We start from the raw sequence: 16,496 nt of genomic DNA on the forward strand, positions 1-16,496 counted from the left end.
AAAACAAAAGATCCACTATGATGTGAAATGCACTTTTATTATAAGTAGCATTAATTGATACAGTAAGCACACAAGGGGATGAAACTTGCAATCTTTCCCAGATAATAAAGTTGATGAAGAGTCATGATTGATGGGAATATTGAGTGCGAAGAAAAAAGGGGGGTAGCGAAACCAAATACGAGAAACTCCTATGAAAGCCACAGTTCCTATACTTTCTATTTATATACTAGTGACCCCAAAATGAGAACCCCCCAAATTTATATATTTTCTTCCTCAAATGCTCATGGGGTTTAAAGGGTCATTAAGAGCTTTAATGGCTGTCTGGATCTTTATCTGCAAATGATCTTTCTCATCTTCATTTGCCTGAAAATAGACATAATTAAATATTTGTCATCTCTCAATTACTTCTAGATTTAAATAATTAGAAGGTATATATCCAGCTAATATAATTGTATTAAAATAATCAATATGCTTATTACTGGCTGATGTGACCATTACCCATTCATAATCATACACAATTTTGACTTTTGTTATTATTGTTTAAAAACATACATAAAATGATTTTGGGCAAAATAACTTAGAAGGACATGTATGTGTTTAATATTTTACAGGGATGCTTATGTTTGATATGAATTTTGTTTTTAAAACATTCTTAGAAAACTAGCATTTTGAAGAATAATTTTAACTGTCCCTTTAAAAAACAAGAATAATTTTAGCTATGTTTTTTAATTAAACATTCTTATGAAGGAAGGTGGGAATCTAAAATTCTGATGAAAATGGAAGATTTGCAATTGTTATCATAATAATATCCCCAAGAATCTTTAAACATAATAAACAAATGGTTAAATTATTCATTTGGTCCATATAGTTTCATGATTTTTACTTTTTTAGTCCTTATAATTTGAAAATAGTTTTTTTAGTCCCTATAATTTATATTTTAATTCTCTTTTAGTCCTTGTAGTTTTGAAAGTGGTATTTTTAGTTCATAAAATTTCATGATAAGAATCTTTTACTTTTTAGTTTTTTTAAACTACATGAACTAAAAAAAAATTAAAATATAAACTATAAGAACTAAAAAGATAAGAATTATAAAACTAGAGATCAAGTAAATAATTTAATCTAAACATATTTATAACACTTCTTAACAATTACGATTGCTATAAAAGTAATTCCTCGTAAACATAAATTTTAAGAATGAAAAAATTATACACTATTATTAAACACTAGTTAAGAATTGAATTTTGTACAACGTACATAAATATTGAAAAAATAATATTATTCCTACACCGATATCTACAAATAGATATAGAGTAAAAAAAGAAAATACGTATGGAATAAAATGAATAATACAACAAAGAGATAAATAGAAAAAGTATTATAAAAAAGAATAAATAATACATGTATTAATCGTGTAAGACTTTTTTTTACATTTTCATTGAGTCACAAACTATAATGTATAATATTAAAAAATATACTGTATAAACTGAGTCTTTCCTCTAGTTATTATTATTATTATAACATTATTATGATAATAATAATAATAATATATTTGAAACTTTTGCTCTTAGAATTAGGTTTTGACATCTGTACAGCATATTAAAAAATTAGTTGAGGAACTAACTCGGTTATAAAATAATTCTTGAATTTGAAACAGCCACGTCAAGCTCGATATATTTTAGAAGAAAAAATCACATCCACACCAGTATAATAATATATTTGAATAGGTTTTAGAAAGACAGATAGTGCGGCACTTTTTTTTTTCTTCTTAATATTTCTCAAAGCATCTCTATCTATGGTATGTTATAAAATATATGTAATTATATGACCCAAATTTATTATGATTGCTATGTTATAAAATTCTCCATGTTACAATATAAAGTATAAGAGTTATAAAGTTAATTTGGTTGTTGAGAATAGAGGATTTATAATAATTTATGTGTCATATTCAATCAATTTAATTGATCCCTTGACAAAATATCTTTAGCATATAGAGGATCGTTCATGGTTGGTAGGAGTATTTTTTTTCCTTATTACAGCAGGAGTATTTTATTACACTATGAATGAGCAAGTCCTCATTGATAAGGTTGCAATAAGTCTAATTTATTACACCAACTGGCATCAACGAATATATTGAATACGACTGCAGGCTTCCTTTTAATAAAGAAAATTTTATAATAGTAGTATAATTTAGCATACCCACTAGAATTCGTTTAGTTTTAGGGGTTTAGATAGTCAGTAACAGATTCTAAATCAAAATTTCATTGTCACCATTATAAAAATAAAATAAAATTCTCACTTGTTTAAATACAAAATATAAATTATTTTACTTTTACGTCTTAAATAAATTGAAGTATTAATTAATATGAAAGGCAGTACTTTCATTAATAATTATGATTAATAGAGTTTTTAAGTTGATTATAAATTAAATAAAAACAATTAATCGTTAATTTTTTTTAATAAAAGATTATTGATCATGGTGTTGTTGCCCGTGAAGGTTAATTACTTTTTGTTAATTTTTTTAATAACTAATGATTTTAAATTAATTTGTAATTAACTTAATAATTCTATTAATCCTAATTATTTGTTAATAATCTATTAGGGGACTAAAATCGTTAATTTATAAAATTAGGAGGATCAAATGTTATAATTAAAAATTAGAGAGATCAAAACTATGAATTTAAAAAATTAGAGGAACTAAAATTACAATTTAATCTAAATTAAAGTATTAATTAGTATGAAAGATAGTACTTTCATTAAAATAAAATACCAAATGATGAAGTAAGAAAAAATAAAAACTAATGATGTAAAAAAGAAATACCAATGAAACGTGCGCGTATGCGTCTCAAAAAACTAGTTCTGTGAATAAATATAATTCATTTTTTCCTCCAAATAGTAATAATTGGAAAGAAACCCTTTCAAATTTCAATAATCCAGTATTTGCATCCGTAAAGCTTGAAATAACGGTTGGACGTTGGAACATCCAAAGGAAACAGAGAAAAAACATTTCTCCGTTTCTTATTTTCGAAAACTGTTTTTGTTTCTAAAAAATATAGTTCAAGAAAAGTAGTTTTTAAAAATTTATTTTAAAAATGATATCTCTTTTTAATTTTTAAAATGAAAATCAATACATCTCTAAGCTATTTTGATTTTTTAATTCATTATATATATATATATATATATATATATATATATATATATATATATATATATATATATATATATATATATATATATATATATATATATATATATATATATATATATATATATATATATATATATATATATATATATATATATTCTTGTATTGTCTCCCCTTCTCTACTCACTTACTATCTTTCAATACCTTTTAAAAAATAATTTGTATAAAAATCAAAATATAATAAAAATAATTAAAAACACTCCCTTAAACGTCACCATTGCGTTTGATATCTCAAAATAATATAAACAAACAAACAAGCAAGCCAGCTTTTCAATTATTTGATCTCTTTTGAATTATTTGACTTTCAATTTAAAATATCAGAACACGTTTATGTGTTTGGCTAATAAGAAAGTTCCTCAATCAGCGTGATTGTACTACCACTACCCCGAGACTCAACACTCACTCTCTCTTCTCTTCAGTCAAAAACGACAAAGACAAACCAAACCAAATCCCGTATAACAATGAAATACTTGTCATTGCTAAGGATCATTATGCTCTTTAATTTCTAGGTTTTGCGTTTCAGTCAAAGTCAATTTATTTTGCGAGAATTAATATGAAATATTTATTAATTTTAAAATTTAATTAATTATTTTTGGTGGAATTTTTTCTTTCAATTATAAAAATTTTTATTTATAAGATTTAAATCTAAAATCTCGTACTCAATATAGGAATGAGGTTGATTTGAACATATTCAATTTTTAAAATAAGTCTAGCATATTTTTTCATGTATTTTGGGTCATGGTCGTGTTCGAATATGGACAATGATAAACATATCAAACCCATACTCATACTCATCTCTAATTTATGAAGACTGAATTCAATTTTACTAAAAAAAAAACATGTTAATTTTCGTTTGATTTGTTTGAGTAGGGTGAACACTGAACACCCATGTTAGTGGGCCTGAGAGCAATGTAGTCACTGCGGAGGAAGGTTCGTTGTATATAAGGAAGCAAAAATTTAGGTTAATTAGAACAAGAAAAGCAACAAGAACGTGCGCGAAAGAGAAAAGAAAACGGTGCCACATGGTCAGAGACACGCCGAATGACACAAATCCCTCTTTCACAGGAGAATGAGAAACACGTTTTCAAAATTGGGTCTTGGTATTACACTATTATAACTACTTTAATGCAACCACCTAATATTGCAAGAGATTCCTCCCAAGTTTTTTGGCTTGTCCCAACTAAATACTAGTACAAGACAACTCTGTATTTGGCTTATATATCAATTCCATGCATCATTGAGCATAAGCTGGTTTGGATACTTTGGAATAAAGGGGACAGCATATTGTTTCCCTCTGTTCTTCTCAAGTGTCAAGTTTCTTTTTCTTTTTTTTTTTCTTGAAAAAAATGTATTTATTTGTCATTTTTAAAGTTTAAAATAATATTAATTTTTTAATTACACTTTTTATTCTTTATTTAGTTTTTAATTAATTTACACATTTATCATGCAAGTAAAAAAAAAAAACTTATATGTATTCATTGTGAAGTCGAAATAAAGAGGGGCAACAAAAAACTTGAGAATATTTTTTAACCTATGATTCTTAAAAAGCTTGTTAATTGATTAAATTAGGTAAACTTGATTTACCTATCATGTGTTTGGTTATATGTCATGACCAATGAAACTGGATAATGCTAAAGCATCAATGACTAACTTTTATGTTCTTTTGGGTATATGAGGCAAAAATAGATATAAATATGAATAAACATCTAATCAAACACATTTGATTCATGATCAATTTTACTTCATGTTTGGATTAAGTGATTTAGGAGAAAGAGAAATAGAAATGAGTGACATGAAAAAGATTACTAAGCTTTTCTTTATTTGGTTAGAAGAAAAATAGAGAAAAGAAAGTGTCAAATTGTATAACCTCATTTTACAAATCCTTCCATATTTATCATGATTTGAAGATGATCAATCTTGTGAATCTCTACTTTTCTTTTAGTCTTTAAAAAATTAAATATTTGTTTATAATATAAAATAATAAAGAATTTGTTAAGAAAAAAATAATGGGATAAAAAACATAATTAGTACAAAAATATTGTTGTGTAATTTATCTATTTTTATACTCTCTTTTCCACTCATCCAAACAAGTGAAGGATTTTTTTATGTCTTTTCCTCTCATTTTTATCCATCTAAATAACACATCTTTTTCACTGTATTTTTTTTCTATCTCTTTCCTTTCTATTTCACTTCTAATCCAGATAAAGTTTAATAATGTTTTATAGGTCAGTTCTACTATTCTTTTAAGAATAACATTATATATCTTCTTATGAATTTTCCTACAAATATTTTTTTATATTTTCTAAAGAAACTACTAAATAAAATAATGAAATACATTTAATTTCTTATTTTTTTAAAAAAAAAATATTTGATATTTTTAGGCTTAGTTATATTTTTGGTTTCAATATTTATTCATTATTTTTGTTCAATTTCATCTCACTATTGATTAAAGGTCGAATCAGGTTTCATTATTTTTAAAAAAAATATTTAATATACTATTTTTTTCATACAATTTTTCCATTAGTATTTACAAATAGTGACTATTTTAAACTGTGGGTAAAAGGATGAAAAATTACATTGATGTTCTTTTAAAAATAATGCGATTTGATTGAAATTTTAATTAATAGTGGGACGAAATTGAGTAAAGTAGATAAATAGTGGGATAAAAAAGTAATTTTGCCTATTTTTTTTATCTTAAGGGATAAGAAGAAAAAATTTGATCCAAGATTTAGATTTATTGTTCTGCTAAACGAGATTTTTCACTAATTTTCGGTATAATCCCATTCTAATAACAATAAAAATAAAATGTAAAATTTAATTTTAATAAAAAAATAGCACCCAAAATAACTATCATGCTCCGCTTAAATTTTGTCTTTCATATATATGTTCAAGATCACAATGATGACAAAATATTAAGACAGATAAATTTTTGTTTGGTATTAATGATGGAATAAACAAAGGTGGTGACCCCAGCTAAGTAAAGTAAACTTCTCTCTCAAGAAAGGGACCTTTCTTTAATTAATAGATAATTTTGTTGGTTTAAACAAAAAAAAATATTTTAAAAAAATATATAAACTTAATTTTGATTTCGTGTGTGTAAGAAACTTTATAAAAAATAATTGTTGCCTTTGATTTTCTTTTCTCAGAATTATTTTTTATATACTAAGTTGAAGGATAATAAAAAAAATTAAGCATGGTTTATAGGAAGTAGAATCTTCTTTTAACTTTAAATCAGAATATAATATTCAAAAGGTCATTTCCTTGAAATTCCATTTCAAAAAAATAACTACAAGTTTTATTACGACTTTCACTAATATTGCAACTCTTGACTTTACTCGGAAATTCTGGTTAAAGCCCTCATGATTGCCCTCAAAAGTCTAATACTATTCGTAATGGGTGTTCCACATTTCCACTTTAGCTAAAGTAGTCTCGTAGTTTCCAAGCATGTAGGCCCTAATTCTAGCTGTATCTTCTTTATTTTGTGCCGTATAATATGCATACACGATATAAATATAATACGTAACATTGTGCTCATTTATTATTAGGAGTAAAAAAAAAGGAATCCAGATCTCACACACCTACCTACCAATTCCCCAAAGCTAATTTAATGGGAATAAGTAAAGTATAAAGATGAGGAATTATTATTATTATATGAAAAATAGGAAGCTGATGTCATGAAGGAAAGGAGCTACAAGTTAGAAGACTAACCTCAATGAAGACTATCTTCAAAAGCCTATCTGAAAACGAAGTGATGTTAGCAGTGATGATCTTGAGCTTCAAAGATTCGAACACTTCACACAGTTTCACCATTGTGTCTGTCCTTTTGCTGCATGTCAAACTGACCACAACAATTTTCTCCCCCATGTGTGTAACCCTCAGCTGCACCCACCATATCAAAATCAAAATAAAAAATTCAAACAAAACTTCAAATGAATAAGAACAAATTAACAATACCCCACATTATCTTCATAGTATATGCCACGACAACAAATTAGCAATACCCCACATCATTTCTAGTATCAATAATGCAAGAGAGAGATCAATGCTCTTAACCATCAAGTCTCTCGGGAGGCTAACAAAGGTTGGTCCAACCAGGAAGATCAAACTCATATCTCATGAGGACATGAATTTAAATCTCAATGTCAATGTGAGAACATAGTTAGTCAACAGTCTGTACTTCCAAAATCTAATTCACCTAAATTTTTACATACCCAAAAAGATAATACGAGAGAGGGGGTTAACCTCAAGGACTTCAATTGGGGAGTTTCTTGAAGTAACACAATCATATAGCTGCTCTGTTCTCTTCTTCTTGGACCTGAGAACCACAGGAAGCAGCTCCTGCTCAAAATCATAACTTGGACTCTTCTTTGGCATCCCTGATTCAAGTTCCATTATCTCAGCTTGGATAATCTTCTCTTGCTCGTGCAAGTGCTGGATGTAATCAATAGCATCCTTAATAATCGAAGCCTTGTCCATCTGCAACAACAACAACACCATTCATCATTATTACAAACCCAAATTGACAAATTAATATGCCTCATCCTCTTTCTCTTTTCTCTCTCTCTTTTCTATGCTTAACACACACACACACACACAACAAAAGAAAGGTACCAATTAAATTACATCATTGTAGAACAGTCTCAATTACCCGATTCATTTATTATAAATGTGAACGCCAAATGAACAGTTTCAGCTAGTTAATCAATTAATTAATTAATTAATCAACCTTGTTACCTTGCTAATGTTAGGTACCACCGATCTAAGCGCAAAGAGCCTTTCATTGAGTTTCTTCCTCCGATTCCTCTCGGAAACAATGTTCTTTGATGCTGCAGATGAAGCAGCACCATCCGGGGAACTCGAATCGTAGTACCCTGATAAAGCCTCATCCAATCCCCAACTACCATGACCAAAAATAACAAAGCAAACCTTATGTTAGTTCAGTTAATAACATAACATATGCTTGAGATTAATTAATTAGTTATTGGTTACTTATTATTGTTATTACCTGCCAAGTTCTTGGGTTTGGAGGAACATGTTGGTCTCCCAGTAATGCTTGTACTCTTCTCCAATATTCTCCATGATTATGGTTGAGGAGAAGGAGAAAGAAAGAGAGTGGTAGAGAGGTAGAGAAAATAGAATAAGATATATGGTTTGGTTGAAGGCGAATGAATAAGGTTTATGTATAATATATGGTACTTTCTTTTGTGTGTTTGCTTGCTTTTATGAGGTGTTGTTTTTATTTTTTGTTGGCTGGTACGAGCACTCTTGGGAATTGGGACAAATATATATATAGGGAGAAGAAGGGTGGAATTTACTCACGTGTTGGGATAAATGGGTTGATTGTGTTGTCTGGTTTATGAACTCTTGTGTTTGCTGCTTCCTAGAAATATCCAATATGTTTGGTCCGCGTTTAAGGCATGATATGAATATGATTAGGAACCAACTCATGCCCTCTTAACAACGTACAGTCACTTTAATTATACTATACTCTTCTCATATCTTATTTTTAACATATTATTGGTATGATATATATATATATATAGATTTTATTAATGAATAATTTTTATCGGGAGAATTTGACTGATTATTTTTAGTAAAAAAAAAAATTCAATCACATTTTTTTCATCTATAAAACTCAAACTTAAAATCTTATTCAAGAAAATTAAATCTAGTGACACTCGAACTAACAACTTATTAATTTCTTCTTGTCATATCTTTATGTGTGTGTTTGTGCGTCTCGTTAATCAATCACAATCCAACATAAAAGTAATATCATAGTTGCTTTTGGCGTTTTTGTTTTAAAATGTACAATTTTTCTATTTATCATGAGTAGAACATATTTTCAAACATGATTTTTATTTTTTTTTTCTATATATAATGATGGTATTGAAGTTAAAATCTTTTTCTTATAGGTAAGAATTAAAGTTAGAATCTAAATATAAAATCTAATACAGATTATAGAAACCTTCTACTATTAGGTCAATCTTAATAAATTATTTTAGCTTCTTTATATTTTAAAATAATTAATGCTTTAGAATTTTAAAATTATATTATTTTTCAATTATATCCATATTTAATAGTTATTATAGTTGAGATAAGTAATTATTTATAAATATTTTATTACTATTGATAGTATATTGATAAGTACATTACATTCATTAATATTTCTCAATTCATCTAAGTTAATCTCAAACATTTAAAGCCATGAAATTGAAGTATTATAAGATTAGACTTTGAGATATATCATATATCTTTTTTTCAAAGAGAGACGCCTAATATACTTTACAAGTGGTTTACAAAATGAAACGGGGGCAATTAAAATGTGTTCAGAAATCAAATTTAATTTTTATATAATTTAAGTTGAACTTCTTTTAGTAATTAGTCAATTATTAATTATTGTAATTTTAGTTTTTAGTGAATGATACATTAAATTAGCCTATGAAATTGTTAGATATCAATGAATATAATCCTTACTTTTGTAATTTAAAGAATTAAAATTGCCTTTATTTAATAATATTAAGGTCCAAAGTAACTGTCTGTTTTAATAATTTTAAGAATAATATAATAATTTTATAACTTTAAAATGTAATTTGAATTATACTTATTATTTTAGAAATTAATAGGATGTGTTACTCTTTGTTTTAGTTTTACATTTTTTTGAGTGGGAGGGGCAAAACTCAAGTCAAAACTTACTACCAACTATGCTAATCTTTTTTTAAGAACGGTAATTAGGACTTTTAACTTTTTCAGTAAAATTTTGAAGGATTTTTATAAGTTTCAATTTTTTGGATTGACTGTGACACTAATTCTCCATTATAAATATAATTGCACTTAAAAAATTTCACTCTTTGTTAAGAATATATTACATGAGAATTAAACTCATCTTTTCCCACAAACTCAAAATGAGTTAAGAGAGTTATATTCATTAATTAGTAACTATGTTAACAAACAAATGCAAATCAACAAAATTAGACTGTATGTCAAAAGGCCTAAAATTAATATGCATATGTAGTCTAATTTGCTTCCCTAAGAATATCCAAAAACTGAATAGGATGTCCTGAAAGTCTGCACTGAATAATTGGTTCATACAGAGGTTTGTTTGGTTAGATGGATTATAAGAGGAAGGATTAAAGATGGAAAAAAAATATTTACTAAAATCTTTTCATTAGTTTGGTTGTTTCGATTAAGTGAAAAGAAAGAATAGAATTCGTAGAATTCATGCCAAAAAGCAGTCAAAAGTAAAGAGAAAGGGGGAAGGAATGAGTTTATTTGTAAAAGGACCTTGGGACCAATTATTTTCATTTTTTAAATTTTTTTAGGAATATTTATGTCATCACACAATATTTATGTCATCACACACACACATATATATATTACCTTTCTTATTTATTTTTTTTCTATCAAACAATATAAAAAAATCATCCAATTCTCTGTCTTTATCTTTCTTTCTTTTTTGTTTTGTTTTCTTTCCTAAACAAACATAGCGAGTGTAGGAGGATAAATTTTGTCACATGTTAAACAATTTAATATAATTTTATTATATTGTTATTCCATTTCACCCAAATTCAAAATCAAATTATTTCCGGAATTCCGGTAAAATGAACTTATGAGCCTACTTTCCCATTAGTCGCGTGTGCACTTTACTCACTGTTTCAATATTTAGAAGATTGAACTTTTGACCTGATTTTTTTTTATATATATTACGTGACATATAAAGACACGAAACTAATTATAATAATATTTATCATTAGACACGGTCTATTTCTTTCTCTATCACTATAAAAGGACCGCATCTATCGTAACTCATAACCATTCTACTAATTTGGTTGTTGGGCCTGGGGACCAAAACTAGGAGTGTAGGACAGAGACTACGATATGCAGATTGTTGAAAACGGCTGAGACTAGAAGCACCAAGACCAACACTCATGTTACTCGCATGATTTTTTAAATGGGGACAAAATCGATACAAACAATATCTTTGTTGTTTTTTTTTTTTAATTAAGCTATTGGTGTAAAGTATAATTCTATTTTATCAATTATTAATCCCTAATTGAACCTCTTTCATGGAATCTTTTATTTTAATCACCTTTATTTTTCATTCACAAGATTATAAATAGTATCTTTAACTAAATATTTAATTTTCAACTCTTGGTTCAAATGAAACTGGTTCGGTCCACTAAAGTAATGTCTTAGTTTTAATTTCAAGTTTTGCATATGGAAAAAACATATTTAAGAAGAAAAATCTCATTAAAACATTAAAATTTCTCTCAAAACATTAGTTATCAACAAAACTTATAGTCATGGTGATCCAAAAATTAGACATTTTTTTTATTTTATAATTAAATATAAATATAAACACTTTTCCCAACCAAGATAGAATCAGATATACAACATAGGAAGAGCCAATCATTAAAATAGGAGTTTATCTCATAAATATACAAGTATTAACCTCATAAAAAATATTTATAATAGTGTATTTTTTTGAAGCGATCTAAGAAAATATAATAAAAAATTATATTTACACAAGATAAATTAAATAATTTTTTCTAAAACAAAATCAAGATTACAAATATTATTTCTCGAACCATCAATATTTGTTTGCTTCTTCAAAGTTACATGGTGACATATCTAAAATCATATATTCGAGTTCGAAAATATGTTGAAATTACATAAATAATCGCAACAGGAACAAACACAAAAGGAGAAAAAAAATATAAATAATAACAATAGAAAGAGAAGACTAATAACATCATTTGATTGATTGTAAATAAATGTTTGTATTCACAGATCAATTAGATATAAAAAAAAAACATATACATCATCATATGTGTGATTGTGTGAATTAGAGTTATTTCATTTTATCAATAATATTGACCTTGAATATACAAGTGTATATACTCAAGGAAGAAATTTGCTTAAGTAATCTTACCTAACTCAAATAAAATTACATTCCTTCGTCTCTTTTATCTCTATCAAATATGTGATGACCCAAATGACTTTCCTTTGCATATATACCAAACAAGGCAGTATTTTAAACTTAGTAAATTAAGTCAATCCCAATCTTTGATTTATCAGATATTTCACAATTGACACAGGTGTCGTTCTTTCAAGTAATGTTAATAAAATAAGAGGGTTTCATTGATTTAATTATATATAAACTGGACACTTACCAAACTCACTATTTAGTATGAGTTTGAGGGAGAATGGGGAGAATATTAAAATAAAAACTTGATCATACATTTATACACCTTTTCATTTTAGTTTTTATATAAAAAAAATTGCATTTTGATCCTTTCATGAAAAAAATTACAAATAAATTCTTATTATTTGTTGAGATTATCTGAAATATATTTATTTTATTTCGTACAAAAACTTATATTTAATTTAATCTTTTTCATAATACAAATAAATTCTTATTATTTGTTGAGCACTACACACTAGCTTGTAATGGAAATCCAAGGTCATCATCTTCATATTCTCCTTTTATGCACATGCCCAGGAAATTGCACCCTTTCAAGTTTCAACTTTATTAATTGTCCTATATACAAGAAGTAAACTAAAGTATCATTTTTTAAAAAATTAATTTTTAAGTATTTGTGTTTGTTTAAGTTAAGAAAGACTATAAGACATCTCAGTCTGAAAATTGTCTATGTCTGGTTCATTAATGGTGTTTTCTTCCTATTTCTTTTTCTAGGCAAATTCTATTTGGATATAACTTAAAATAATTTACCTTGAATAGTGGTATTTTTAGAAATTGTTTTTTTCTTTTTGTCTCAAAAACATTTTGATGAGGAGTTTTTCTTAAACAGAAGTATTTTTAAGTTTTATTATTACTCTAATTTAAACACGTCTTATTATAATCTCGTATATTGAGCATCTTTTTAGAATTTTATTTCTTTCAAACATACTTCTTACTTTTAATTTAAAATTTAATTTGATATAATAACTAATTTAAAGTTATGTCTCCACATGCAGAACATTTTAAGAACTTTTTCTTAAATAGAAGTTTGTTATTACTCTCGTTGAGACATGTTTTATCCTAATTTCTTATATTAAGCATTTATTTTTTAAATTTTTATTCCTTTTAAATATATTTCTCAATTTCAATTTCAAACTAATTAATTTGATATAATAACTAATTTAAAGAATTGTCTCAACATGAAGAACAACAGATACCTTATCATGGGGGCGGATGATCTCGTATAATCATTTAACTACTGCAAATCTATGATAATTATAGGACATGATCTTTGATTAAGTCAAACTTGGCAACGAAAGCTTGAAACTTACTAGTTCATCAAGTTGACTCTAACACAAATCTCTAGTTTGATTTTGAAAGGCGAACGAATTCAAACTAAGGGCAAAATGACCCAAATGAGTTTCTTTTATAAACAATTTTTCGATATAGGTCTATTTTCATAGTAATTCTAGAGGGGGTTTATTTTTCACGTAAATGGATGTGTATCGCCATGTATGTTGGCGACACATATAAAATGGCAGAGTGTATGTTGCCAGTCAAACTGGCGACACTGTGCAGAGCTATGTCGCCAAAACCAATAGCGAAATAGGCTGGTTTTGTAAGCATTTTTTCTTCTTCTTTGCTTAACGTGTGTACATGTATTTTCTTCTTCTTTGTTTAAAATGTGTGCAGGGTTTCTTTTTTTTTTTTAATAAAATTTTAATGTGTAGAAAGTGTATTCTTTTTTCTAGTTAAATTTAATTATTTATAATAGAAACTTTAAAATCTACCTTTAAAATTTGTATCTTGGCCTTCGAGTTTTAAAAGTTTTTGACACTATTTTTATTTGAACTAATTACTTTTTTGTTATAATGAAATTTTAATTTTAAGTTCCAGTGCGCCAGTTTTTGTAATGAATTACCTTTAAAACTATGTTTCGCTCCTGGCTTTGACGAGATGCCTGCACATGTTTATTGGTTAGTTAATAGTCTAAATTGGTTAGTTAATACTAATACTAATTAATATTTATTATATTTTATTTACTCAAATTTAGTAATATGTATTTAGTTAATATATTTGTTGTGTTTTATTTAAATTAATTAGTGCACTGATACTAATTAATATATTTAGTTTATAATAACTCCAACATAAAAAAAATTCATTATAAAAACTAGCACACTGGAACTTAAAATTAAAATTTCATTCTGACAAAAAAGTAATTAGTTCAAATAAAAATAGTGTCAAAAACTTTTAAAACTCGAAGGCCAAGGTACAAATTTTAAAGGTAGATTTTAAAGTTTCTATTATAAATAATTAAATTTAACTAGAAAAAGAGGAAAAAAGAATACACTTTCTACACATTAAAACTTATTAAAAAAAAGAAAAAGAAACCCTGCACACATTTTAAACAAAGAAGAAGAAAATACATGTACACACGTTAAACAAAGAAGAAAAAAAAATGCTTACAAAACCAGCCTATTTCGCTACTGGTTTTGGCGATATAGCTCTGCACAGTGTCGCCAGTTTGACTGGCGACATACACTCTGCCATTTTATATGTGTCGCCAACATACATGGCGATACACATCCATTTACGTGAAAAATAAACCCCCTCTAAAATTACTATGGAAACAGACCCATATCGAGAAATTGTTTCTAAAGGAAGCCCATTTTGGTCATTTTGCCTCAAATTAAGCCCAAGTTGTATACAATTGAGCTTGACCCTAAATTGAGAAGATGCAGTCTTTAATTATTTTTCTTTTTTAATAATTTAAATTATGTTTTTTATCGCAAAATTCTATTTGACAATTATTAAAAAAACAAGAGACGTATAACACATATAGTTAGTTTGTATAAAATATTTAATTAAAAATAAAAATATAAGTTGTGAAATGAAAATTCGTTTTTATTAAACTTACGGGTGTTCATGGGTACGGGTCACCCGTGAACCCGAATTGACCCAAATTGATATAAACAGTTTGTGTTGGGTCATGATTTTAGATTTATAAATCTGATCAAAATTGAACCGAATTAATCAAAATCGATTAAAATTTTTAGAGTTATTTAGTTTGACTTTAAATATTGCTAATAATGGGACTCTTGTTGACTCCTTGGCAAGCGTACTGAGTTGTACAAGTAATATTAAAATGGTAAGACCAAGTATCAAATTCCAGAGGGACTAAGTTTATACTCGGAGTTATATATATCTAATGATTAAGCAATTAGTGACTCAAATCGAATCTTGTTCATTGATTAACTACAAATATAACTAAGTGAAAATATAACTAAGTGAATTTACTGCAAAGCAAGGAACATGAAAGGTTAAGAAAACAAATGCTCGAATGTTGTGAGATGGTGTTGTGAGGAGTTAAGGAACATGTTGGAGGCTCCGCTTACCAGAACTACTTTTGATATAATCTTAATAGATTTTTCTCTTCTTAACACGAAGATGATTATTACCCAGACCTTTTAACATACTCTAATCATGATCCTTCAAGTGAGAGAACTTAAATCACTTAATATCGCTCCTAATCCCTTATGAGTTATATTAAATAATTTACATTACAAGCAAAGATGCATGCACAGGCTAGACAATACTACTCTATCCCTAGACATAGATTACCTAGATGTTCTTCCCCAGTTTTTAGCATATAAATATTTCCCAATGCCTAAATTCTAAAACAATTTATGAAAATGGATGATCAAACCAAAGACATGTGAATAAGCACAAAGATGAACAATAATATCATCATATATATTAATAGATAGTTTAGAATCACTACATCAAAAAGAGTTTAGTTTACAAAACTCCCAACAATGGGTGGTTTTAGCCTTTGATTGTCATAAGAGATTTACAAATATAAAAGAGGGATGAAAGGGAAGAAAATGGAAGAGAAATGGAATAAAACGGATCGGCTAAAGCTCCGAAAACGAATTTTCCTTGCACTGACTTCTTTGTTTTTCTCTACTTTGTTCCTCTGCTTCTTCTATGGTTACTTCATGCTTAGGAAATCAAATGTTTCCTTTCTTTTTATATGCTTCACCAATTGATGGGTTAATAAGAATTTTCCTATGTGCTTAGTGCAACACTGGCGCTGAGTGCACATGTCCAACTGGATCAAGTGGTTGCGTGCTAAGCCACAGGATGCATGCTTAATGGGCTTGCTCATGACAGTTGTCTTCTAATGTGGCTTCTTGCGCTAACTAACTTTATTGGGCTATGTTGTTCTTACTCATTAAGCGAGGAGGTCGCGTTGAGTGTGACACTTGAGTTCTTCAATCCTCTTTCATGCCTCTACCATAACTCTATACAAAATTTAACCAAAATTACTATAAA

At 27.3% G+C, this 16,496-nt stretch overlaps 1 protein-coding gene across 2 annotated transcripts; it reads right to left on the minus strand.

Annotated features, from left to right (window-relative positions):
- Nucleotides 1–18: 18 nt before the first annotated feature.
- On the minus strand, nt 19–8,555 carry LOC100817061 (transcription factor bHLH35). Of its 2 annotated transcripts, XM_003546389.5 has the most exons (5): nt 8,208–8,555; nt 7,937–8,099; nt 7,445–7,678; nt 6,911–7,081; nt 19–363 (listed from the first exon to the last, which is right to left on the minus strand). In XM_003546389.5, the coding sequence occupies exons 1-5, from the start codon at nt 8,279–8,281 to the stop codon at nt 274–276; spliced, it is 732 nt and encodes a 243-aa protein (XP_003546437.1). In that variant the 5' UTR covers nt 8,282–8,555; the 3' UTR covers nt 19–273. The 2 variants fall into 2 exon arrangements, with proteins under 2 accessions (XP_003546437.1, XP_040866083.1); XM_041010149.1 differs by lacking the exon at nt 19–363 and having other exon boundaries at nt 7,414–7,678; nt 8,208–8,512.
- Between the last annotated feature and the right edge of the window lie 7,941 nt (nt 8,556–16,496).

This window comes from Glycine max, chromosome 15 (assembly GCF_000004515.6).
Source record: "Glycine max cultivar Williams 82 chromosome 15, Glycine_max_v4.0, whole genome shotgun sequence".
Taxonomy (NCBI): Eukaryota; Viridiplantae; Streptophyta; class Magnoliopsida; order Fabales; family Fabaceae; genus Glycine; species Glycine max.

What these genes read in the sequence shown, in the direction of transcription:
- LOC100817061 (XM_003546389.5), bottom strand. Translation starts at nt 8,281, where the DNA reads ATGGAGAATATTGGAGAAGAGTACAAGCATTACTGGGAGACCAACATG. An exon ending in CAAACCCAAGAACTTGGCAG is followed by an intron (nt 8,100 to 8,207) that starts GTAATAACAATA and finishes TGGTCATGGTAG; the next exon opens with TTGGGGATTGGATGAGGCTT. An exon ending in CCCCAATTGAAGTCCTTGAG is followed by an intron (nt 7,082 to 7,444) that starts GTTAACCCCCTC and finishes TGGTGGGTGCAG; the next exon opens with CTGAGGGTTACACACATGGG.